This window comes from Palaemon carinicauda, chromosome 24 (genome assembly GCF_036898095.1).
Source record: "Palaemon carinicauda isolate YSFRI2023 chromosome 24, ASM3689809v2, whole genome shotgun sequence".
NCBI classification, from domain to species: Eukaryota; Metazoa; Arthropoda; class Malacostraca; order Decapoda; family Palaemonidae; genus Palaemon; species Palaemon carinicauda.
In genome coordinates, this window is record NC_090748.1 from 77,276,195 (window position 1) to 77,302,244 (window position 26,050).

Below are 26,050 nucleotides of genomic sequence, written 5' to 3' on the forward strand. Positions count from 1 at the left end.
CCTATTGACGCAAAGGGCCTCTGGTAGATTTCCCCAGTCGTTTCTATCTTGAGCTTTTAAATCGATACTTCTCCATTTATCACTTCCTACTACATGCTTCTTCATCCTCAGCTGTGTAGGCCTGGGTCTTTCAACTCTTCTAGATCCTTGTTTAAAGGTTTAAAGGCCGCTCATGAATGGCAGAGGCAAGGGACATTGACATTTCCCTATAAAGGAGGACAATGCCCTAGAGACATCATATGCACATATGATCAGCGCCCAAACCCCCTCTCCACCCAAGCTAGGACCAAAGAGGGCCAGGCAATGGCTGCTGATGACTTAGCAGATTGACCTGTAGGCTCCTTCAAACCCCCAATCCTTAGTTCACAAGGATGGTGAGGTTACAGCGACCAAAGAAAATAACAAGTTTGAGTGGGACTCTAACCCCAATCTGGCGTTCACCAGTTTGGGACGTTACCACATTGGCCATCACAACCCAAAATGAAAGTTTGGTGAAATAATCTTTCTTGGAGAATGTAAAGAGCATGCCCAAACCATCTTCATCTACCCCTCACGTTTTACATAGACTGACTAAACCCAAAGAGGATTCATTGGCTAAATTCATCAAAGGATAGCCAGTTCCTTGTGATCTGCAGTGCCTATCTAAGGCAAGTGACCCTTGCCAGTCCATACTGGTTCCAGTAAGATCATCCCTCAGGCATCAGGAGTAAATCCCGTAAAGACATCCTGTCTATCGATACTTTAATCATTATTTAAATAACCTCTGGTAGTAGAAGATGGAATAAATATAATTACCTGGTTTCTGTATTGTAGATAAAGCATACTGCGCAAAAGACAACGCATAAGGAGTTGCGTCATGCTTCAAGAAAATGCGTAGGGTACGTGTCGAGTCGTCTGAACGAAAACACTGAAGACTTACAGTACAGTTTGTAGTGATATCACTGGTACATATATTACAGTAATATACATTACAGTATCAGTGGGTGAATATACATTACAGTATCAGTGGGTGCAATATTAGTCTTACTAGATACGAACAACTTTTTGATTATACAGTAGAGTAAGGGTATGATAGTACAATATTGTACTCTACTGTCGCCTTTCTTTGTCCAGTACATAGTGTACATGTGTGTACATACTATACACGATACATATTAAAAACTCTGGTAAAAACCAAATAAAAACAATATTACGCAGTATTTATTGCTTTAATAATCAGCTCGGGCACCTGCTCACGATAAGGGGTAGTGACTTTTTAGGTTAGGAGTGAGCCCACCCTAAGGCAACCCATATTGGTGAAAATTAACCCTACGCGCATGTGTTTGTAACCTAACTCAAACAAAAAAGGAGGCTTGACTTTATCATCATGAGCTTTTGATACAATATCTGAAATTTATGATTTCAGTTTGATTTGTGTTTGTGTCTCCGAGTGTTTGTAAGTTGAAGAACATCTGATGCACAGAAAGCTCGATTAACCAGAACCCACTAGCCAAGCTTTATTTATTCTTTAAATGTATGTGAAATTCGTCGGCAATTGCCAGTTTAACTTGTACGAGTGCGTTTTTTTTTTTTTTTTAAACTTAATTTTGGGTTTGTTGTCCTAGTATATTTGAAGGGGAGTCAGATAGCTTTGAGAGGAAACATTTATATAATTTTTGATTTGAATGTTTGAGGTAATGAAACTTCTTTAGAATATTATAGAATAAGCCATTATGTTTATAGTAATAAGTATTAAAACTCTTGAAGACTTCAAATATTTTCATCCTTATTTTTGCAGACCAAGTTCAAGTTAAAGACCAAATAAATATGCAAAGAAATCAGAGAGGCGGTAGAGGACGAGGTCGAGGAGGACCACCACCACAGATGATGAGGGGAGCAATGAGAGGTGGTCAGAGGGGTGGTCGAGGTGGCATGGTCCCTCCTTATGGATGGCCAGGTCCTAGAGGTTCTGCCCCAGTAAGTAGATTATATTGCTTAAATATAAAGTTTTATAGTTTATATTTATATTTTAATGTTACTGTTCTTGAAATATTTTATTTTTCTTGTTTCCTTTCCTTATTAAGGTATTTTCCCTGTTGGAGCCCCTGGGCTTATATCATCCTGCTTTTCCAACTTGTCGCCTAACAAGTAATAATAATAATATAGGGTAAAATTATTTTACTATTTCCAGAAGCTTGGTAATAGTTCCAGTACAGCTGCTCAATTAATGAAAGGATTATTTTCTTAACATATATATGCATATATATATATATATATATATATATATATATATTATGTATATATATATATTATATATATATATATATATATATATATATATATATATATATATATATATATATATATATATATATATATATATATATATATATATATATATATACTGTGTATTTATGTATACTGTGTGTATGTATATATATATATATATATATATATATATATATATATATATATATATATAAATATATATTTATTTATACACACACACTCACATAGGCCATCACTAATCCAGCAACTTTGGGACTGGGAGGGTGCCAGATTATCCATATATTATAGTTAGTCGTCGACTTATGACCGATATAGGTACCGAGGCGCATCGTAAGTCAAGAAAGTGAAGTCTCTGTAGAGTTATGGTGTGTCATGATTCGGCAATCATCTAAGTCATATTTTATCCATATTTTCTCACTGTGAATCATTATTCAATTTTCTTGTTTAATAGAATATCCTATGCCATATTAAAACATTTTTGTATTCTATTTTTCAATTTTGAAAGAATTTTAAACATCAAGAATTACCGTATTTCCCGTGTCATAAGACGCTACAAGTGGTAAGACGCACCCTTGGATTAGAAAGGCAGTTATAGAAAAAAAAATGAGGATTTTAAAAACTTCTTAGCAGCAATATCTAGTCAGTGACTAGTGTGATTATAGTCTGGCACAGTAACTTTTCTTATTGAGTGCATTATGAAATATTTAGTTAATATTAATTAGCTATATGCCGATTATTCCAATTTTATTACATATTCATATAAAAATCACTAAACCCGTCGTAGTTTCCACCACAACTACACGTTTAGTCTGTGTTTGGTGTTTTTAGTGTTGTTTACATGAAAGTAGTGTTGCCAAAGGTTTTTCATAAAATTTTGGTAAAGAGGTAAAATTCTAGTAATATTTCTAAAATTCCTCATATTGCCTATAAATTTTCACACAATATAATTATTGATTAAAGAAATCTTGAAATTTTTTTAAGAGGAATACTTACGCTACTGTTTGTGATTCTAGGTCTAGATACTGCACTCAACTAATAGGAGTTTTTTCCAAGGTCGTATTCAGCAACTCTGTATTATTTTGGAGCTCAGGCAACAAAGTTATTATTAATATATTGCTTTATTACAAAATATCAACAAAATAGACATATACTGCATAAACAACTAATATGACATAGCGTCGCCAGCAATGAGACCACTAGGTGGCATGGTTGTTTGTAGGAGGTTGGCGAGTGATCAGCTGAATACCAAAACAAACAAATAAGTTGCTACTATACTTCATTAAATGAAGTGCAATATAAAAATAAATGAATCTATTACACATGAGTGATAATTTTAGGTTTATACTCTAACCCTCGTGAGTTTGAGTGCTTGTATGTCAATAGTTTGGCGTTTGAGTGGTGTCAAACTCCCATATACAACTTTTTCTCAAGTGTTAAGACGCAGGGTGATTTTGGGGGTTATTTTCCATGAAAAAAGGTGCTTCTTATGACACGGGAAATACGGTACTTGATATTTTGTTTACCTTTATTTATAATCAGCTGATCTGAAGGTCTCGCTACCATATTGAAAGATTAAGCACATAAGTGTGGCGCATTTTATATATAATTTCCTAATTTATGTGAAATATCTTCATGATGAATATTACATCAGCACCAATATGTTACAGAATATCACTGTTTTCATACAATTTGTTTGTAGCCATTATTATCAATTTTCATCCGAACACCTCACTCTTTCTTGGTGTGAGTGTGTGTGACTATACGTGCGCTGGCGCGTACAGGTAGTTCAATTTTAAAGCTTCATACATTATTTAATTTTATATTCATTATTAAGCCTTCATATTTTAATAGGCATTATTGTGGTTTCTTAAAGCATGTTTGTATTCTATTTTTTGAATTTCTTGTGCATTTCAATTATCAACAATTACTTTTGGTAGGCATCAGCTTTCTCTCTCTCTCTCTCTCTCTCTCTCTCTCTCTCTCTCTCTCTCTCTCTCTCTCTCTCTCTCTCTCTCTCTCTCTCTCTCTCTCTCTTTTTTTTTTTTTTTAGAACAAGTTCCGTTCAGAGAGCTTGCTCAAAAGTTAATTTGAATCCCATTAGAACAGTTGCTGCTATTCTGGTCTATATACACACATATGTGGTACAAACTGTGGAATGGCCACTATGGTTTTTTTTGTAATTTTCTGTTAAAACTATTGTTCCATCAAACCTTAATGGTCTATTGATATCTTTAGAAGGCAATTGGTATACAGTATCTCCATTCTTTGATTAACCATGTGTGTAAAATACTGTATCTTTCTTAGAAAAAATATATCTTCTAATGAACATAGTGCACTTCATCAAGTTGTTGATAACATATTTATCTTAGATTTTTCTTTATCATCAGAATTGGCAAAATGCACAACAGTCACCTCATATGATGAATCCTGCTAATCGCATGAATATCCCGGGAAACAATGTTGCTCATGGTCGTGGAGGAGGAATGCCTAATATGGGTCGACCAAATTTATTTTCATTATTTGGACCTGGTCCGCCTTCACAAGGACAAAACCCGGGTAATTTCTCTTTGATGGGAAATTTACCGGTAGGTATTGTAAGTAATATCAATCAATTTTTTCTCAAATTTGTTAAGGAAAAAAGTTGAATTTTTACATATATTTTAAAATTTTTCCCCAGTGTCCAATTCTATAATGCATTTACCATTAAGTGGAATACAGTACTAATTCATGAAACTTTATAAGGATCGAGTACATCTGGTGTTACATAAACTTATGAGCTATTGATCGTTGGTACCGTATTTTATTAAATTCTGAAATGATGAGTTGATCCATTAATTTAGTACATGTGATGAACAACTATTACATTTGTTAATCAGGTGGAAAATCAACTTTATAGCTCTAAATACAAATTATTTTGAGACATGATTTTTTTCTTAATGGGAGCATACGGCATTGAACCCAAAACCGTTATTTATCACTGGATGAATTTAATTTTTCAAATGTTATACCTACTAGTGCAAAGATAAATCTGTGCGTGTTTCTTTGAATTAAGACTATCATTTTTTTAAATGAATTAAAAATCTATTAAAAAGATTAAATTCAATTTTCATTAAAAAGTACTGAATAGAATTACCTAAAAATTTCCATGAATTTTTTCAATTACAATATAAACAAAATGCCAATAGGAATTCTCCATATTTTCAGTATTTCTTTTTATATATGTATTTTAAAAGTTTGAAAAAATATAGAAAATATATTTTAGAAAAAATTCATCCTTACAAAATATTGTAAATTTATTCACCTTTACAACGATGTATTTGGATTTAAAATTGGTTAGTAAATAGCAGAGAAAAATCGTTTTGATGGTCAATAAGTATAGTTTTGAGACATCGACTGTCAAAGTTTTTCTATGAGATTCTATAAGAGCATGAGGAAAAGTAAAACATTATAGCTTTCATTAGCAAATATCGTTATCAATACTTATTTAGAACTAGTCTAAATTACTTGAACAACAACTAACCTTCTTGCTTGATAAAATTTCTACTATTACCACAAGGACGTCCCCAAGTCCCCCCCCCCATTAGGCCTACTGATCACTCTTCACCATCATCACTTCACTGCTGCCAGACTTGCCATCACTCTCGTCTACTTTACAATTTTTGGCCCATCTAAATTGAGATGCCACTTTCACATTTCTCTTTCTGGCAGCTAAAGACCTTCTTTTGTGTTTGGATATTATTTAAAGTTAATCAAGTACCCAATATTTGGAAAATAAACAAAATCTCTCGAAGTGTAAACAACGTAAAACTGGCATATATACACTTCAGTGATCCATTACCATGTGGGTGACTTGAAGATATATGTTTGCCAGATGTATGAAGATAATGAAAGATTGTGAAAATATTGGTGTATTTATGCAAAATCAATGTGCAAGACAAATCTACATAGTAGCAGATGACTCAGTTAGGATGATGTAACCATCTCAAAACCCCTACATCTTCTTTATATATAAGAATTATTGCCAGAAACTTCTTAAGGGTGCATACGACATGTTTGGCCTTAGATGGAAGTAATATCTCAATTTTTGGTATCTGACAGTTTATATGTCCATACCCATAGTGAATGCTCCCCTTAAATGGGAAGTGAAAAGAGAGGAAGATAGAGTTTAAGAACTGGGATAATTAACTGAGAAAGGACTGAAGGAAACTTTGGAAATTAATAATGGTACAGCAATCCCACAACTATTATGGGTGTTACATTCCAAGGCTGAAAATCTGCAAAGCAGATACAGAAATCTACTGTTTATTATTTGCCGTTATTTTTATAATTGTTCATATTTTTTATATACATAAATTTAAGCTTCTATAAACACTCCCAACACTTATAAACCTATTATACACTTGTTATACACCTTGTATATACTCTTAAATACTTTTTAAACTAAAACTTACTTTTATTGCAGACATCCATACGTTAAATAGGATCCCCATCCAAGGTCCTTTTCCACACAAGCTAGGAACTGGGAGGGGCAGATAGTGGCCAGAGATTAGATTATCTTTTCCTTCTTTTACAATGATACAGGTAGTAAGTTCAGGATATCTTCAAACAGAAGGAGAACTGTTGGCTGTATTTTGGCCTCAGAGAGGGGGATTTACTGATATGTACAGCCATCAAAAGTGTTTCCCTAGATTACCTTACTGGTTAAAAGTAACTCTGGCTTACAGTTTTAAAGTCAGGCCACTCAAATTGCACACGCTACATCTAACCGCTGTGTGTTCTCAAAGGAAAAGGGTTTCGTAGGTCCTAATGTTTCTATATTGGGCTCCAAAAGGCAGTATATCAATAATTTGTATGAGGCATTTGGATGTGTATCCTGATTGAGGCAGCTCCAAAATTTTTAGGGGACTGTAAATACTTTAGATAATTATGAATGATAAGTTTTGTTTGTTCCCATACTAACAAACCTTTATTTATGTGGATATTCTTTCAGCGGCAACTGGAGGTAGCAATTAGACTTTAAATGCGAGGTGGCAAAGGCAGGGGGTGGCTGGGAGGTACCCAGCCGCCTCTATATATACTCTCACAGCTGAGAGACGTCACTTTTTCTTTTGGCTCGGTAGAGATCGGATGTGTCTGCTCCCCTCCTGACTGACATTGAACTCTTTAATTTGTTTGCTTTCTCTTTTTAGGTATGCATGTCCATCTACGATCGCCTTCATCATACGAACGTGATAAGGACGAGAGGGTGCCGTGTCGTCGTTGGAGACTGATGCACTCTGTGTCCTACGTGTCGAGGGCGTCGTTGCAAGCGGTGCCCGCCCTGCGTAGAGTGTAGGGAGTGGTCTGCCTCCCAATGGCAGAGGTTTGGAAGGCGCAGGAAGAAGGCGGCTAAGCACGACCGGTCTCCCTTAGGGCGAGCGGGACGCGTTCTTTTTCTTCCCGCACCCCCAAATCACTTTCAAAAGCTCCTTCTCGCGTGCTCACGAGGGACGAGTAAGCAGGAGCTCAGATCGCTCCTATAAGGCAACCCCAGGTACTTGGGGGGTTGTGGCTTCCCCTAGAGGAGCACCTTCTCCTCCAGCCGCTGGCGAGCCTTTTTCCTTTGCAGAATTTTTTTTAGGTGTGGTCGTCCCTAGGGAGTTCGCGATCCCCTTCTAAGGAGGAGCTGCAGTGCCTTCTCCAGCATGGTGCCATGAGGGAACCTTCTCCGGAGCCGTTGACATCTCACACTCTGGAATTGTGCAAGGTCCATCCGTCGCCTTCCCTTGGTCCTTCCACGCGTGGACGAGGTGATCGTTCGCGTTCGCCTCTCCAACGACCCCCTGGTGATGACAAACACCCTCTCCATCTTGGGACCTCGCCGTCCCTTAATTCTCAACCCTCTGTTTCTTCCTGCAGGAACCCCTAGGTTGCAGGTGAGGAATTTCTTGGATGTAGTGGACCTTCCATCAGATGACGCTCAGGCTCTAGAGCTTTGCGCTCACAAAACTGTAGGTCTCAATGCTCTCTTAGGAGGCGTTCCTCTTCATGAGGACGAGTCTCGCGATTGTGATCTTCATGATCACAAGACAGGTCTAGACCTAGTTTCGGACGTTCGCGTTCTAGATCGTCCAGATCTAGATCACGAGGATAGTACATGCGCTTGCGAGGACGACACTCACGATGTTCACGCCATTCTCGAACGAGAGCCAGACGCTCGCATTCACGAACATAAAGATCACGAACCGCGCGTTCGCGATCAAGGTGTAGACGTTCTTCGTCTAGAGGTAGAGGTAGGCGTAAGTGCAGTCCATCAGCGTGTATCCCCTCAACCAGACCTTCCAAACGACCTTGGACCGAATCTGATGATGAGCTTGACCTCTCCTTAGACAGGCGTCCAGCTAAACCCTCAGTGCCTTTCACAGCCTGGGGATTCTTAGCTAAGGGCTCGTCTACCTGATGCTTGGAGACATGTTCTCCTTCAAGAGGTCTCCTTTACCGGCTTCGTCGGACATAGGTGCTCCTCTAGGGCAGCAAGAAGTCGTGAGACCTTCCTCATCCTCGATGGCTTCTAGTGCTTCTGTTGCGAGCAGAAGCATCCGTTGACGCGTGAAGTTCGCGAGTTTGCGTGTGACTCTTGCTATATCACGAGCAAATCAGCAAACTTCGTGTGCATTTCTTGAGTAGATGTGTCAGGATCACGAGCAAGTGCCAATCAAACACCTTCCTCTTGCCCCTCTACGTCTTCACCTTCAGTGGAAGACCAACATTCTGCCCAGAAGGGTTTAAGGAGCCCCAAATAAGTTTGTAAAAGTTCCTATTACTCTGGACCTTCCTCCGCGTCCAAAGAAACGTATTCTTCTGCCTCAGAGGTTATCTCCTCTGTCGACAGGACATCTTGCTACGGTTTCACCCACGAGACACTTGTCTAGGGACCTCCAAGGTGGATTTAGGGAGACGAAGCTTCCTCTGTTTGCATCGACCTTCATGGCCGAAATCCTGAAGGCTCTGAAGTTGGCATCTTCAGCACTACAACCCCCGACTGTTCCAGTAAGGGCTACCCCTAAGATACCTTTGGAACCCTCGTCGAAGTCGTCAATTGGGAGTCAAGACCCTAGAAGGAAGACGACGGCAGAGAAAGTGCGCAGATCACCTCTACCCCGATCGCATGCTGAAGGCCAAGCTCCTGCTGAATCGTACATGGCTAACTTGCTTTTCACGCCAGTGAAGGCATAGGAGGTCATTACGAAGAAGCAGAGGAGACAGATGAGAGGTGTGACTCCACCTCATGCAGATATCATCCATCGTAGGACGAGTAGGGACTTAGGTTTGGCCAGGGAGATCGCAATCCATCCCTTTAATCCTCAGGACATCGAGGTAGTACCTCCGGACCAGCTCAGGTTTCTGTTCCTCTTCCAGAGGAAGAGCTCCCAGCTCCTCAGGCCAAGGTTTCATCTAAGTCCTTTGGGGTCCTCGCAGGTTCCACCTCCTAAGATCCCGGAGGACCGTACCACGCGAAGGGAGTCGAAGAACTCTAAAATGAAACCAAAGAACACCGCGGCAAGGGAAGCTATATATGGAGGCTGAGGCACAGACGCAGTCCCCAATGGCCGGTCCTTCTACTGCTTCAGTTGATGACCCTGACCTACCCCATGCTCTGGACGTGAGCCCGGAAGTGGTCAACCCCTTAGACTCGGAATATGAAAATCCTCCAAAGGCGGCCAGTCCGAACTATCACTCCAAACAGGAGAGGAAAGAGTTGAAGCATACCTTTGGCAAGTCCCCGCCTGTATGAGGGCCATTAACAGGCTATCTACTCTTGGTTCCACCATCCAGGAAGGGAAGGATATGGTGCTGGACGAGAATTTAGAGACCCAGAAGCCTTCCCGGTCCAGTGCAGCCTTGCCTTGGTCCAAAGGCCTGACAGCTGTCAAGAGGAAGGCAATCTCTCAGATAGCCAGAACGTCCAGTTCCTTGAGGGCAGGTTCCTCCTCTCTATCTCTACCACTTCCTTTTGTGTTACAAAGAAAGTATTACGAGATCAAAGGGGAACCACACTCCACCATGTCCCTCGACCCTTCGATAGAGTCCCTAACAAAGGATGTCTCCACTCAAACCCTCTCCTCACTGTCGGTGCTTGAAATCCTAAACATAGAGGTGCGAAGTATGCCCTCCAGGCTGCTTCATGGTTGGACATATGGTGAGGATCACTAGGATTCTTGGTTTGCTCCTACAACTTGTCGAAGGAGTCGGCCAGGAAGACGAAGTCTTTCCCATTGTCAGGTACCCGGACTCTTAAGTTCATATTGCACCACGTCGTCAACTAGTGGGCGAATACCATACTCAAGAGGAGGGATACCGTGATAGGACGGTTCCATTAGCAGGTTCCGAAAGTGGAGGTCTCTCGGTTGAGATACTCCACTCTCGAGGGTTCTTCTCTCTTTGTTCGGGAGATAGAGAGGGCTGCTGAGCGATGGAGAAAATCGTCCAACGATTCTCTCCTCCATAGGACCGTGACATTTCGGTCCTATGGTGGACCTACCCAGTGTTCTCGGCCTCAGCAAGCACTTTCCTCTAACCAGTCAACTGCTGGGTCCTCGGGATCTTCCAAGGAACAGAATGGGTCCAAGTCCTTCAGGGGAAACAAGGGTGGTAAAGGAGGTGGCCAAGGTGGCCACTCCCACTAGGAATGGCAATCCTCAACACCTACCACCTGTGGGGGAATGCTTACAGCGCTGTTGGCAGAGGTGGCAGCTTCACGGGGTAGATCCCTGGACGGTCGATGTGATCGCCCTAGGATATCGTGTCCCATTCAATCAATCTCTCCCTTTTTTGACTTGGGATCCAGTGCATCTCAGCTTCTATGCAATGGGACCCGCAAAGGAGCTGGCCCTCAGGGCCGAAGTTCAGACCATGCTGCAGAAGGGTGTTTTCCAAGAGATAGTAGACGGGTCTCCAGGCTTTACAGTCGGATTTTTCTGGTGAAAAAGACGACCGGAGTCTGGAGACCAGTCATCAATCACTCCCTTCTGAACAAGCTTGTCCAACAGACTCACTTCAAAATGGAGACAGCTGACACGGTCATTCAAATGGTACGTCCAAGGGACTTCATGCGCACACTGGATCAGAAGGATGGATACTTCCAGATCCCAATACATCTGTCTTCAAAGAAGTATTTAAGATTCATTCACGAAGGAAAAATATACCAGTTCAAGGTTCTAAGCTTCGGTTTTGTGACAACCCCTCAGTTGTTTACCAGAGTTTTTGCCCTAGTGTTATCTGGGCTCACAGGAATGGCATCCATCTTCTCAGATATCTGGATGACTGGCTGATCCTAGCAAACTAGGAGACGACCCTTCCTCGTCACCGAGACATGCTTCTCGAGTTTTGTCAGGATCTGGGGGTCCTGATAAATTGCGAGAAATCATTACTGCAACCTTCACAGAGACTGGTATAACTCGGAATGATCATAGACACCATCCAAGAGAAAGTCTTCCCATCAGATGAACGAGTACACAGGCTGAATGAAGTGGCTGCTCCCTTCCTCAGGAAAGTTCTTGCAGTCTCTCATTGGCAGAGTCTGTTAGGCCATCTAACCTCTCTCATCCGTCTTGTTCCAAACGGCCGCCTCAAGATAAGATCCCTGTAGTGGCAGCTGAAGTCCGTGTAGAACCAACACTTCGACCCACCGGACACCCGAGTTCCCATAACTCAGGATCAGGTGGTGGATTCGAGTTAGTTGATGGTAGACGAAAACCTTTGGCAAGGCCAGAATCTTCTCCTTCCCCATCCAGATTTAATGCTCTTCACAGATGCATAAAATATGGTGTTGATGAGTGACAACACCACAGTAATGGCTTACATAAACAAACAGGGCAGTACCTTTTCACAGCCTCTATGCCGTCTTGCAGTAAAGATCCTTAGATGGTCAGGAGAACATTCCGTGGCTCTATCAGCTCGCTACATTCCTGACAAGAGGAATGTGGTCACAGGCAATATGAGCAGAGCGACTTAGATAGTAGGCTTCAAATGGTCTGTGAATTATCAGATAGCCAACAAAGTCCTGACTATGGGGGGTTCCCCAACTGTAGACCTGTTCGCAACATCTCTGAATAGCAAGCTACCGCTTTACTGTTCTCCAGTCCCGTACCCTGAGGCTCTATGGCAAGATGCATTCCAACATCGATGTGTACTCTTTTCCCAATTTTGTCTAAAACCAGAGCATCCAAAGATCTATTGATGACCCTTTTAGCTCTGCTTTGGTATCATGCAGGGGGGTTCCCAGACCTCCTGCAACTGCTCGTAGATCGACCAAGAGAACTCCCTCCACGACCAGATCTACTCAAACAACCACACGCGAACATCATCCACTAGACCATGCAGTCGCTTTGATTTCAAGCATGGAGACTATCCAGCGTCTCATCACTCGGAAGGGCTTTCCACGACAAGTTAAGGAACGAATGTCCGGACACTTGCGTAAGTCCTCAGGCTTGGTCTACCAGGCCTAGTGGAGAGTCTTCTTTGGTTGGTGTCGTGGAAGGAATATCTCTCCACTTGATGCCACTAGTCCAGTAATAGGTGGAGTTTCTTGTATACCTTCGGGAGGAAAAGCTCCTTTCAGTATTGGTGGTGGAAGGCTACGCTCAGCCATGAGCCTCGCCTTCAGGCTGAAAGGAGTCGACATTTCCTGTTCTTTGGAGCTTTCTCTACCCATACGGAGTAATGAGATCACTTGCCCGCAGTCAGAGATCAGGCCTCATCCTTGGAACATGGTTCGCGTACTGAGGTCCCTAAAAGGTTCTCCGTACAAACCATTATGCCATGCAACTGACCGAAATCTCACCTTGAAGACTGTGTTCCTGCTTGCTTTAGCCTCGGCAAAGAGTCAGTGAACTTCATGGCCTCTCATATGACATCGCCCAATCAAGGGGATTGGGGGAAGTAATGCTCAGCTTCGTCCCTGAGTGTATTGCTAAGACTCAAAATCTGGGGGTGCTGGATCTTAGATTTGGGCTCTTTCAGATTTTGAGTCTTCGTTCTGTAACCAATGACCCAGATCAGTTGTTACTTTGCCTAATGAGGAGTTTGAGATACTATCATAAATGCACTGCAGCAATACGGCCCAGACTAACATCACTGTTTGTTAGTTCAGGCAGACTAAAGAGGGAGATCACAAAGAACACAGTATCCTCCTGGATTTGCCAGGTGATCAAAAGAGCCCTGGCTCCAGATCCTCCACAAGCTTGTTGACCCAGAACTCATGACATCAGGGGAGTTAGTACAAGTCCTCCAAGCTGGTGTGTGGAAAATAAAAATCACATTCACAGCACATTACCTCAAAGACATGACCCACAGGAGGCTCGATATGTTTATTATCAGTCCTGTGGGGGCTGCTCAACAGGTGGTTTAAAATACCTCAGGCTCCTTAATGGACAAGTAGCAGTTGGTTGAGGGCATTGGTTACCTGGTTTAAGATTGGGATGAATGAGAAGAATGTCTGGCTTTCCTTCCTTCATCTTCCCCTCTCTTGGGGTACAGCGCCATGGGTCCCTCTGCAAGTTGGCTTCAACCTCTGCAGGTAATTATCACTTCCCCATGTGTAGCTTAGTATAAGCAATAATTATATACTGTCCACTCTCCATTGCTTCTTTGAGGGAACAATGGGTACATCTGGTTGTTTTTCCTATTTAAAAACTCAGACGTTTCTTACAAATAACAACCTCCACTGTATTTTACAAAATTGCACAAGCCGCGAATATACTCACTGTGTATATTTCAGTGAGGTGTTGAAGTTTTCTCTAGACCATAGTCATACTGTTCTAGGCAAAACAGGGTCGATGTCCATGCCAGATCTAAGACTTCCACCCACTTAAGAGTCAGTCATCCTCATAAATGACGGAAGGTTTGTTAGTATGGAACAAATGACAAATTCGGAGATAATTTGTATTTTTCCCTAATGCAAACCTGGAGTTATTTAAATAAATTGGCCTACCATCACCTGTCCCCCAGAAGTCCTGCCTGCAATAAAAAGTGACGTCTCACCGCTGTAAGAGTATATATAGAGGCGGCTGGGTACCCGCCAGCCACCCCCTGCCTACCTGCTAAGTAGTTAGGCAGGGTTGCCACTTTGCATTTAAAGTCTAATGACTACCTCCAGCTGCCTATTAAAGAATATCCATTTGAATAACTGCAGGTGTGTATTAGTGTGGGAAAAACATAAATTATCTCCAATTTGTCATATTTTTTGAGCTAGTAAAGGAAATTTTCTGTATCTGCTGTTGTGTGCTTTAAGTCTAAACCCATGGTCATGACCTAAAAGATGGTCTAAAAAATGCTGATGATAAACCACAGCTGGTCACATTTCTATTTTGAGTAATGTAGCTGATTGTCTTGTAGGTGACAACATGAAGATTCTCCTAGACACCTATCTTCAAAATAAGCTCTCTAATGACGCAACCGTATCTCTCTTCTTCTTCTTCTTCTTCTTCTTCTTCTTCTTCTTCTTCTTCTTCTTCTTCTTGTTTTGGACACAGCCTAATGCCATGGTCAGGTATCTTTGGTTGTAATTATTTGCTTTGAGTATTAGATTGGATGTGGTCAGGTCCATTGCAATTGTGAAACTTTCATTTGTCAGATCTGTCCAATGGAATCTAGATGTAGGGTTATAGTACCTAAAGTGTCCTCATTTTTAACCCTTGGGAAGGTCTTGTTTTTTAATGACTATATTACCCAACACCCTATTTCACTTACCTTTGGGTTTGGTTAAATGTACTTATGTGTTACATCCATTACAATCTTGTTTTTCATTATATACAAGAGAGGCTTCCAAAAGTTCATGGAAAAGGTATATTTTAAAATACTCTTAAGTTTTGATGTTATTTTTCAACATATGCTCCATTAAGGTCTACATTTCTGCAAATGTTGATACTAGCCTTCACATCCATCTGTTTAGAACTTGAGTGTGATTCTATTTGAATGATTTCAAAGCAGTTGTTTTACATCTTCAACTGGTGAAAAATGAATACCCTTTAGTGGCCCTCACTTCTATGAAGGTTTGCAGAAGTGAATTGACCTAAATCAAGCATAAGTTGAAAAATGGTTCTCCTTATTCTACAAATACTGTTTGTTCCAACACGAAGTACTTACCTAGAACTACTTTCTTAGGAGTATCTGGGATCTCCTTCTATCCGACTAGAATTTTGTGTAGTTTACCCTACTCCCGTTTTCTATGTGGGGCATCTCTTGCAGAGTGAGACGCGCCCAGAGACGACCCGGGTTCAGAGAGCATGCTTGCTCAGGTCTCGCTCTCCAGTAAGTTTCTGGTCGCGTCGGCGTTAATACCCCGACACACTCTTAACCCAGTGCGACCCTTTGTGTCTCACGTGGTCCCTTTGTGTGTTTTCCTATCCTTTCCCTCTGTGTTCCTGTGTCTCGTGGTGTATTACTAGTGTGTTATGGAGCATCCCCGTCGTTGCCCTGGGCCTGTAGCCGGGAAATTGTGTGGCGCTTTCCTCTCTAAGCCCTAAGTTGACCCGCACTCCTTGTGTTCATCGTGTAGGGGCAGTGTGTGTTCCCCTACAGCCACGTGTCCGGAGTGCGGTGGGTGCGGTACGGCACTAAGCAGAAGAAGGCATCTCGTCGGTCCCCTGGGAAGTCCAGCGTCGCTTTGCCCCTCACTTTGCCCGGCGTGCTGTCGAACAGTCTCTCTCTGCCGTCTTCCCCTACCCAGAGTAGGGGTCAAGCTAAGTCTGTTGCGGGGAAGCGGCCTGTGGCCCTTCCCCAGGAGTCTGAATCACCGGTCAGTGGGATTATGTCTTCGGTCCAGGCAAGTGGGGGCCCAGGTGTGTATCCAGAGGACGGAGCCCTGGTGAAAGCAGATCCTGTCTCTTCGGACGATCCGATGTGGGGAAAAACGGTAACAGTCTCTTCTCCAGTCTCGTGGGCAGGTTTTTCAGGTGCGTTAGCAGCCGAGGGTGCCGCCGAGAAGGACGACTCGCTGCCATCAGACGCCCTTGGGTGGGCGCCTCCGAAGAAGCCCTTCAGATCACCTCTGAGGACAGAAGAGGACTTTGAGACCTGGTTCCCCAGCGAGGAGCTCCCCCGCTCCCCTCCAGTGTCTTCAGCTTCATTCCCGGCGGACTTCATGGAGCCTTCTTCGCCGGCCGAACCCCATGCGGAACCACCAGCAACGTGGCAAGTCTCAGCCCCTCCAACGAGGTCCTACGGGTCTTCGGGCTCCTCAGTAGAGGCCTACTCTTACTCGTCAGAAGACGGAGATCCGAGGGACCATAGGAGACGACGAGATAGGTCCCGCAGGAGAAGATCTCAATCGCGCTCCCATTCACACTCTCGCCACGGGAGAAGACATTCCAGGTCCCCCAGGAGGAAGTTCAAGAGAAGTCTTTCGCCAGAAGAGGAATGGGTACGAGTCTCCATTCCCCGTAGCCAAATCCTAGGGGTTGTAGCATTCACGGGCACCTCGGGATAGCGTCCCAGGCCCCGCTCACCAGTAGGATTGGTCGACAAAAGGAGGTATGACCGACGGAGGGACTCGTCGCATCAGGCACCAAGGGACAGGCATAAGTCAGCGAAGGTTCCGACTCCACCCGCCCCGCGGGGAGTCGCCCCTTTGGTCTGGCAGCCGCTTCCCGGCCTCTAGATCGTCGTTAAGTCGTCCGGAACGGGAGAAGCACCTTTCCTCGACGGGCAAGCCCGCAGACCCATGGTCTGTCAGAAGAAGAGATAGGACCAGGACGGAGTCCTCCGTTCCAGCGGCGATGCCCGTCCCACTACCTGAAGAGAAGGAACTGCACCACACCTGGAGGATGCCTCCTCTCTATGCGGCTCCCCCTGTCGGAGGTCCTTCGTCACGAGAACTGAGGGCCCCATCGGAGAAGGTAGAAGGTGAAGAAGAAGGTTCGCCAGCGGAGGCCTCCGCATACAGGAGTGTGATAGGCCTCATCCGGCGGCACCATAGGCTGGACGAACCTGAGCCCTCTACTGACGAGGTCTGGCTCTTGAGCCTCAACAGATTGGTGGATGCGCCTGTGCAGCAGAGGCCCTCGCTAGCCCTCCCTTTGGCAAGGGACGTGGAGCTGGGACTGGCGCATGTGAGCAAGGTTGTGGCCAACTATGCTGAAGCCCCCAAGAACCAGAGCGCGTCTAGACTTCTCCAGGGCCTGAAGACGCAGTCCGGGTTCTACCTCCCTGAAGGACACCGCGTGGGGGCTTGCGCAGTAGAACTGGCAGTCGCCATCTTGGGACAGGGTGCAGCGGAGGAGAGAGCTACCACGGCACCGGTTTGTTTCTCCCACGCGAAGACTGCCATGATGGAGGAGCTGTCTAGGGACTTGATTCACGTATCATCCTGGCTGGATTGGTGGGCCTCCACGCTGGTAGGATTCCAGTCAGCACATGATCTCGCAGTTCCGGAAAATCAGGCCTTACTGAAGGAGCTGATTAACTCAGGAGGTAAGGCCCTGAAGTTCCTTTCCCATCAGTCGATATCGCAAGCTGCCCTCTGGATTCTGAGGAAGAGGGACACAGTGCTCAGCAGGCTTGTAAGGAGACTCCCCGACAGGGAAGCGAGGTCTCTGAGGAGCCTTCCACTGTGGGACGGCTCGGTTTTCCCCCTCAAGGAAGTGGTAGAGATGGTGGAGAGGGTGATGAAACTAAAGGGTGTGGCGAAACCCAGGCCCCCACCAGCAAGAAGGCCTACCCATAGGAGAGCTCCATCTGACGTCCCTCTCCCTCCTTGCACCTCACCTAACCAGCCCAGGAGGGACGCCCCTTCTGCATCCTGGCAGCAACCCTCGCAGCCCTCCCGTAGGGGAATATCGGCTGCGCAGTCCTATTCAGACGCCAGAAGAGGTCGATCGGGCCGCGCCTTTAGAAGGAGATAGGGAGAGAGGCCCTTACTCCTGCTGAAGCCTCAGGTGGGGGGATGCCTCAAACATTCTTGGCAAGCATGGCGGGACCACAGATCGGACCCGTGGACCGTGACAGTCCTGAAAGAAGGTTTCAGGTTGCCCTTCCTGGTGGACCCCCCACCTCTGATACCAGATCAACAGGCGGAATGGTTGGCACCGAAGGACCCCTTGAGAAGGACAGCCCTATAAGAAGAGGTCTCTGCTATGCTAGCGAAAGGGGCAATGGAACCGGTCAAAGAACCAGGTCCAGGGTTCTACAGCAGACTCTTCCTGGTGGAGAAAGCGACAGGGGGCTGGAGACCGGTCATAGACCTCTCGGCCCTCAACAGGTTCGTGTGCAAGACTGACTTCAAGATGGACACTCCGAAGTCGGTCCTAGCGACCTTAAGGGAAGGAGACCTCATGATATTCATAGACCTCAAAGACGCATACTTCCAGGTCCCTGTCCACCCCTCCAGCAGGAAGTACCTAATGGTGAAATGGGGTACCCAAACGTTGCAGTTCTAGACCCTCTGCTTCGGTCTGTCCACAGCCCCTCAGGTCTTCGCGAGGATCTTCACGACAGTCTCAGCCTGGGTGCACGAACAGGGCATCCGCCTGATTCGGTACCTGGACGACTGGTTGTTACTTTCAGCCTCAGAGGAAACACTGAGGGGGCAAGGCGCGAAGCTCCTACGGTTCTGCAACGTCCTGGGTATCACCATCAACCTGAAGAAGTTCCAATTGATACCCTCCACCAGGATGACCCACCTCGGGATGGTCCTGGACTCACGGTTGGCGAGAGCATTCCCTTCCGCGGAAAGACTGGACAACCTGAGTCAGATCCTACGGCCCTTCCTGTCGGGTCAGCCCAGGAGAGCCAAGGACTGGCAGAGACTAATATGTCACCTCGTGTCATTGGAGAAGCTAGTCCCACAGGGGAGACTCAAACTCAGGGGAGTACAGTGGAATCTGAAGGAGGGCTGGAACCAGAGAGACTCCCCACACAAGGTGGTCCCGATGTCCCCGGAAACGAAGAAGGTCCTCGAGTGGTGGCACGACACTTCGAACACCCTCAAGGGGATGCCCTTCGCGGCCGATCCTCCGGAGATGCTCCTGTTCACGGACGCATCAAAGGAGGGTTGGGGTGCTCATCTCCTCGACAGCACAGCGAGAGGAAGGTGGGGAACCGAGGAGAAGAACCGGCACATCAATGTACTGGAAATGATGGCACTGCAAAGGGCATGCCTAGAGTTCGTTCAGAAGCTCCGGGGAAACACCGTGGCACTGATGTGCGACAACGCCACGGTGGTGGCCTACATAAAGAAGCAAGGAGGACTAAAATCAAGGGAGTTGTGCTGCCTCACGTTGGAGTTCCTGGAATGGGCCGAAAGGGAGCAGATCAAGATCTCGGCCAGGTTCATTCCGGGGAAGAGGAACGTCCTGGCCGACGGCCTCATCAGAGTGGGTCAAGTGGTGGGGTCCGAGTGGTCCCTGCACCCAGAAGTGGCCAAGACTCTGATTCAGAAAGGGTCTCGCCAGTAATAGACCTCTGCGCCACCAGACTGAACGCACAGCTCCCCGTGTTTTTTTCTCCTGTGCCAGACCCAAGGGCGGCGTTCGAGGACGCCTTCCAGCATCCTTGGGACAACCTCGACGTGTACGCCTTCCCTCCCTTCGTAATGCTCAGACAAGTCCTCAATAGGGTGAGGAGAACGGACAACCTGTGGATGACTTTGGTAGCGCCTGGGTGGCCGGAGAGAGAGTGGTTCGCGGATCTAAAGAAACTGGCGCGCCTTTCAGGTCGGACCTTCTCCGGCAACCACACTTTCAAAGGTTCCACGAAAACCCTTGGTCCCTCTGCCTTCACGCGTGGAGGTTATCAAGCGTCTCCTGAGGAAGGAAGGGTATTCGGCGAAGACCGCAACGAGGATGTCGGGTTACCTGAGACGGTCGTCAGCCGCGGTGTACCAGGCAAAATGGGCGACCTTCACTAAGTGGTGCGTCGCAAAGAACATCAAGCCTTTGAAGGCCTCCATCCCGAAGATAGCTGACTTCTTAGTCTATCTCAGGGACGAGGTAAAGATGTCTATTCCCGCCATTAAAGGAGTCCGAGCCGCCCTAGGACAGGTCTTCCTCCTGAAGAGCATCGACCTAGGTTCCTCCAGACACATCTTGATGCTCATCAAGAGCTTCGACCAATCATGCCATCCTCAAGCGGTTAGAGTGCCCCAATGGGACGTAGCTAGGGTCCTGAAGATGTTGACGGAACCTCCCTTCGAGCCCCTGAAGGACATCTTAGACAAGGAGCTCACCCTTAAGACAGTTTTTCTGTTAGCACTAGCATCGGCAAAACGAGTAGGGGAGCTACATGGACTCTCATACGAGGTGTCGCACTGGAAGGGTTGGCGTGAAGCTACCTTCAAGTTCGTACCGTCCTTCGTGGCCAAGACCCAAAACCCCGCAGTCTGGGACCCCAAGTTCGAAGGTTTCTCGGTGCCGGCAATTCCACGTACAGTCGACCCGAGGGACTTGCGGCTGTGCCCTGTCAGAGCAGTACAGAAGTACTTGGAGAGGACAGTCAAGCTTAGACCTGGAATCAAGAATATGTTCGTTTCTTCAGGTTTGGTGAAGAAACTAGTCTCCAAAAACACGATCTCCTTCTGGTTACGGCAAGTGATCATGAGGGCCTACAGTAGTGCAGGGATGCCTATTTCGGGTAAACCTAGACCCCATGACATCAGAGGGCTGAGTACTTCGTTAGCCTTTGAAAAGAACATGGCAGTTGGCCAAATCCTACGGGCGGGTACTTGGACCAATCAGTCAACCTTCACAGCTCACTACTTGAAGGAATGTTCGTGGAGGTCCTTGGACGGATTCTCTCTCGGTCCAGTCATTTCAGCATTTCAAAAGATTTAAAGGTGTATCCCCAGGGTAACCACGTACAGTAAGTGCTAGAGACGCAGGTTCCTTCCTTACCCCCCCCCCTGTTCCCTTATTACCCTCCCTGAAATGACACTAAAACCCTTGACTGCCAGGACAAACATCGTTAGTGAATGGATACGTCTCCGAAGAGTTTTACAGAGGTGAGTTACTTAGAAACTAAGATAGTTTTTTGGGTAGTTTTCCCTATTTTCTCATGTTTTCTCTTGAAGGGTCACCAGAACCTAGCCTCCTATCTAGGTTCTCCCCCCTTTCTCTCCTCATCACGGTCTCTGGGTCCTCTGGTACACTCCCACCTCCTAAGGTATAAATCTCCTAAGAAAGTAGTTCGAGGTAAGTACTTCGTGTTGGAACAAATCACAAATTTTAAGTAATTTGTATTTTTCCTAACAGTACTTACCTCGAACTACTCTCGGGTTATGGCCCGCCCATCCTACCCCGAGTGCCTTACAGGACTTAATAGAAACCTATCTGACAAAACTTACTGGAGAGCGAGACCTGAGCAAACATGCTCTCTGACCCCGGGTCGTCTCTGGGCGGGTATCACTCCGCCAGAGATGCCCCCTCATAGTAAACGGGAGTAGGGTAAACTATACAAAATTCTGGTCGGATGGAAGGAGATCCCAGATACTCCTAAGAAAGTAGTTCGAGGTAAGTACTGTTAGGAAAAATACAAATTACTTAAAATTTGTGATATTTGGAAGTACCGTCATAGCCTTTATATTGACTATTTGGTTTTCTATTTGTCCATGTAATTCACCAAATCCTGCAATTTGTTATAAATGATGATTGATAGTATGTTATATATGTTTCTCTATCTTTTTTGTCTTTTGTCTATTGTAATTTTCTTTTATTATTTTACTTGGTCTTACTGCATTCTTCACTTTACCATGCGGAGAAAGTGTTTATTGTTGATACTTTTTTCCTTCATCAATATTTTCTCTGAATTTTCTTAGCTCTGCATCTTGTGGATACATTTTTATACCAATTGTTCTATCAAGAGTGGCCGAAATTATAAAGAAAATATACATCAATTTAATTTCTTTTGCAGTGGAGTGCAGGTGTTGGACCTTACAGTGGACCATCAATTCTCTCTCATTTGTTACCAAGACCACAAATTCCACCACCTGATGACATGCGGAATATGATCAAGAAACGTGGCATGAATGATGTTATGCAGGGGTCTCCAAACAAGCAAATGAAGATGAATCAGGCACCAGTAAATAACCAGCACCAGCATCAGCACCAACCCTTGCCACCAGTAAGGATGTGTTTGTTATACAGTATTATATAGAAGTATGGTTTTTGTGGTTTTGTTGATTTCCATATCTTTGATATGTAAGTTAAACTACTGGAATTTACTTTGCATTGTGTATTTTTCGTTTGTTCCGTAACTGGAAAACAAACCTTAACTATTCATAGAGTTATTACTTACTTACTTAGAGAATGCAATCTTGGAAGTACAGGGTGGTTTTAGAAGAGGTAGGGGTTGTATGAATCAGATTTTTACAGTTAGGCAGATATGCGAGAAATATTTAGCAAAAGGTAAGGAGGTGTATGTTGCGTTTATGGATCTGGAGAAAGCGTATGATAAGAGTTGATAGGGAAGCAATGTGGAATGTGATGAGGTTATATGGAGTTGGTGGAAGGTTGTTGCAAGCAGTGAAAAGTTTCTACAAAGGTAGTAAAGCATGTGTTAGAATAGGAAATGAAGTGAGCGATTGGTTTCCGGTGAGAGTGGGGCTGAGACAGGGATGTTTGATGTCGCCGTGGTTGTTTAACTTGTATGTTGATGGAGTGGTGAGAGAGGTGAATGCTCGAGTGCTTGGACGAGGATTAAAACTGGTAGGCGAGAATGATCATGAATGGGAGGTAAATCAGTTGTTGTTTGCGGATGATACTGTACTGGTAGCAGACACAGAAGAGAAGCTTGACTGACTAGTGACAGAATTTGGAAGGGTGTGTGAGAGAAGGAAGTTGAGAGTTAATGTGGGTAAGAGTAAGGTTATGAGATGTACGAGAAGGAAAGGTGGTGCAAGGTTGAATGTCATGTTGAATGGAGAGTTACTTGAGGAGGTGGATCAGTTTAAGTACTTGGGGTCTGTTGTTGCAGCAAATGGTGGAGTGGAAGCAGATGTACGTCAGAGAGTGAATGAAGGATGCAAAGTGTTGGGGGCAGTTAAGGGAGTAGTAAAAAATAGAGGGTTGGGCATGAATGTAAAGAGAGTTCTATATGAGAAAGTGATTGTACCAACTGTGATGTATGGATCGGAGTTGTGGGGAATGAAAGTGATGGAGAGACAGAAATTGAATGTGTTTGAGATGAAGTGTCTAAGGAGTATGGCTGGTGTATCTCTAGTAGATAGGGTTAGGAACGAAGTGGTGAGGGTGAGAACGGGTGTAAGAAATGAGTTAGCGGCTAGAGTGGATATGAATGTGTTGAGGTGGTTTGGCCATGTTGAGAGAATGGAAAATGACTGTCTGCTAAAGAAGGTGATGAATGCAAGAGTTGATGGGAGAAGTACAAGAGGAAGGCCAAGGTTTGGGTGGATGGATGGTGTGAGGAAAGCTCTGGGTGATAGGAGGATAGATGTGAGAGAGGCAAGAGAGCGTGCTAGAAATAGGAATGAATGGCGAGCGATTGTGACGCAGTTCCGGTAGGCCCTGCTGCTTCCTCCGGTGCCTTAGATGACCGCGGAGGTAGCAGCAGTAGGGGATTCAGCATTATGAAGCTTCATCTGTGGTGGATAATGTGGGAGGTTGGGCTGTGGCACCCTAGCAGTACCAGCTGAACTCGGCTGAGTCCCTGGTTAGGCTGGAGGAACGTAGAGAGTAGAGGTCCCCTTTTTGTTTTGTTTCTTTGTTGATGTCGGCTACCCCCCAAAATTGGGGGAAGTGCCTTTGGTATATGGATGGATTACTTTCGGCGAAGCTGAAAGGACAAGCCATTAGAATTTAGCGAGGGTTAACTACCCATCCCACTAGTTAGCAGGGGTTAGGGGGTTAGCTTGCTACCCCTCCCACTCACACACCTGTGATTGAGCTCACTTGCTTTTGGCTCGGATGGAGAGTGGTTGTCACCGCTCTTCCTCCTCGCCTTTTCTGGACTGCCATTAATCTTTGATTTTCAACTTATATACTGTACAGTACTATATATGAAAACATACTTACTATTTTTATATATACGGTATGTTGTAGGTTTCTTTTTCAGTGTTGTGCTTTGTTTGAAAGAGTAGTACGGTTCTCAAGGACGGAGAACCTTCCCTTCCGGCATTTCTTCCTTGGATATCGGTCTTCCCGTTGGCGAATGGTCTTCCGTACAAGCGGCCGCAGCCGCTAGGGAATCGTCATCGTTGGTATACTCCTCCGTTCGGCAGTTATCGTTGCCTTCCCCTCTACGTGTTATTAGAAGAATCTGATGGGGGAAGGGAGTGCAGCCGGCAGTATACTCTGTAGGGGTAACACCTTTCCAGTTCACAGGTTAGGTTGCGCTTCCGAGTGGTTTTCATTAATTAAGTAAAATTATAACTGTTGTAATTTAATTTTCAGCTTAGTCTCTGTGAGGTCCCCCTCCTTCCTGCTGGAAGGTTGGGGTTCTCTCGAGTAGTTATTTTTCTCAGCTGAATTAATTGTACTTCTTGTTTTGTTACAGTGTTTTACGCTGCCGCTCTCCTTCTCTCGTCGATGTCGGCCGGGAAAGGGAGTGCTCAGTCTTTAATTTGTGTGTGTTCTCTTGTTGGACACCTTTCCAGTCCGAGGTCTAGTTGCTCCTCCCGAGGGAGTTTTTTTTGTTACAAAATTTTGTTTTAATTTTTCTTAGGGATGCCGTTCTTCTTCGTTCGGCTATGATAGCGGGTGTAGAAAAGCAGTGCCTTTCTTACCGGGGGAATCTGCTGTCACTGTGCCATCACTTTCCTGTTCTCCTGGGCCTGCGGCAACTCCTGGTCATCATGCTAACCTCAAGGAACTAGCTCTGGCTACGTTTTCTCAGGCAACACTCAATACAGACCTTCTACTTGAACAAGGCTTGTTGATGTGAAGCAAAGAGCGGTGCCTGGAGGTCCGCCTCTAGGGGTTGGATTTCTTTCCCTTCCAAGGGAGATTTTTCCTCCCCAGATGTTGAGCTCTGTTTTTTTTCTTTTAGGGGAAAACTTCCCTTCATTATCGCTTGTCTCTTTTGTGAGGGCTCCCCTTTCTAGTGAAGGGCCTCTCTTAGAGACTCCTCGTCGGAAACCTGCTGAAGGATAGCTTGCTGATCCATTGGTTGCTGTGCAACATTGGGTTGGTAGCAGAAGTCCTTGCCGTGTTCGTTGTCCTCTTCCCCTTCAGGGTGGTCCTGCTTCGTCGGCAAAGAGACACCTCTTCACATCCTCTCCTACGCAGTCTTCCTCTTCGGAGGAACCTGCCCACCCTGCGTCTTGGTTCCCGACCTTCGCTTCTGTCATCGACCTTTCCTCAATGAACTTTGGTTCATTTGTCGCCTGCAAGGGATTGTTCTCGATCTCCTCCCGAGTATGTGTTACCTCTCGAGGGTCACATTTCTCCCCTTGAAATCCCAGCTGCAGTTCATCGCCAGCGTTCTCTGTCTCGTCAGGCGTCTGCTCGATGTCTGCTTGTCAGGTTCACCATTGACCTTCAACACGAGAATTGCCCACTGTCCTGTCAGGTTGCAGATCGCTTAGCCATCGCGTACAGCTGACCACTAGTTCAACCTCTCGTAAATCGCCGGTTACGCGAGAATCGCTTGCAGTTCGATAAACGCCTGCTCGTTCAGCCTCTCGTATTTTGGCTGTTATGCAAGAATCACTTGCAGTTCAACAGCTCTTCCATCTCCCTCTCGGGAATCGCGATAATCATTTGCTGCTCCAGCTGTTTGGAATCGCATGGTTGTTAACGTCAGGAACTTCAATCTCCTACCCGACAGCGTTCTCACGTATCTCGTAACCAAAATG

The 26,050-nt window shown here is 45.2% G+C and overlaps 1 protein-coding gene across 1 annotated transcript in view; it reads left to right on the plus strand.

Annotated features, from left to right (window-relative positions):
- Positions 1-26,050, plus strand: part of LOC137618160 (RNA-binding protein 33-like) — a 329,225-nt gene that overhangs the window by 102,276 nt on the left and 200,899 nt on the right. The window contains exons 5-7 of the mRNA XM_068348206.1: positions 1,778-1,956; positions 4,656-4,862; positions 22,150-22,359. Of these exons, the coding sequence (XP_068204307.1) occupies positions 1,778-1,956; positions 4,656-4,862; positions 22,150-22,359 (596 nt within the window). The remainder of the gene's footprint in view (positions 1-1,777; positions 1,957-4,655; positions 4,863-22,149; positions 22,360-26,050) is intronic.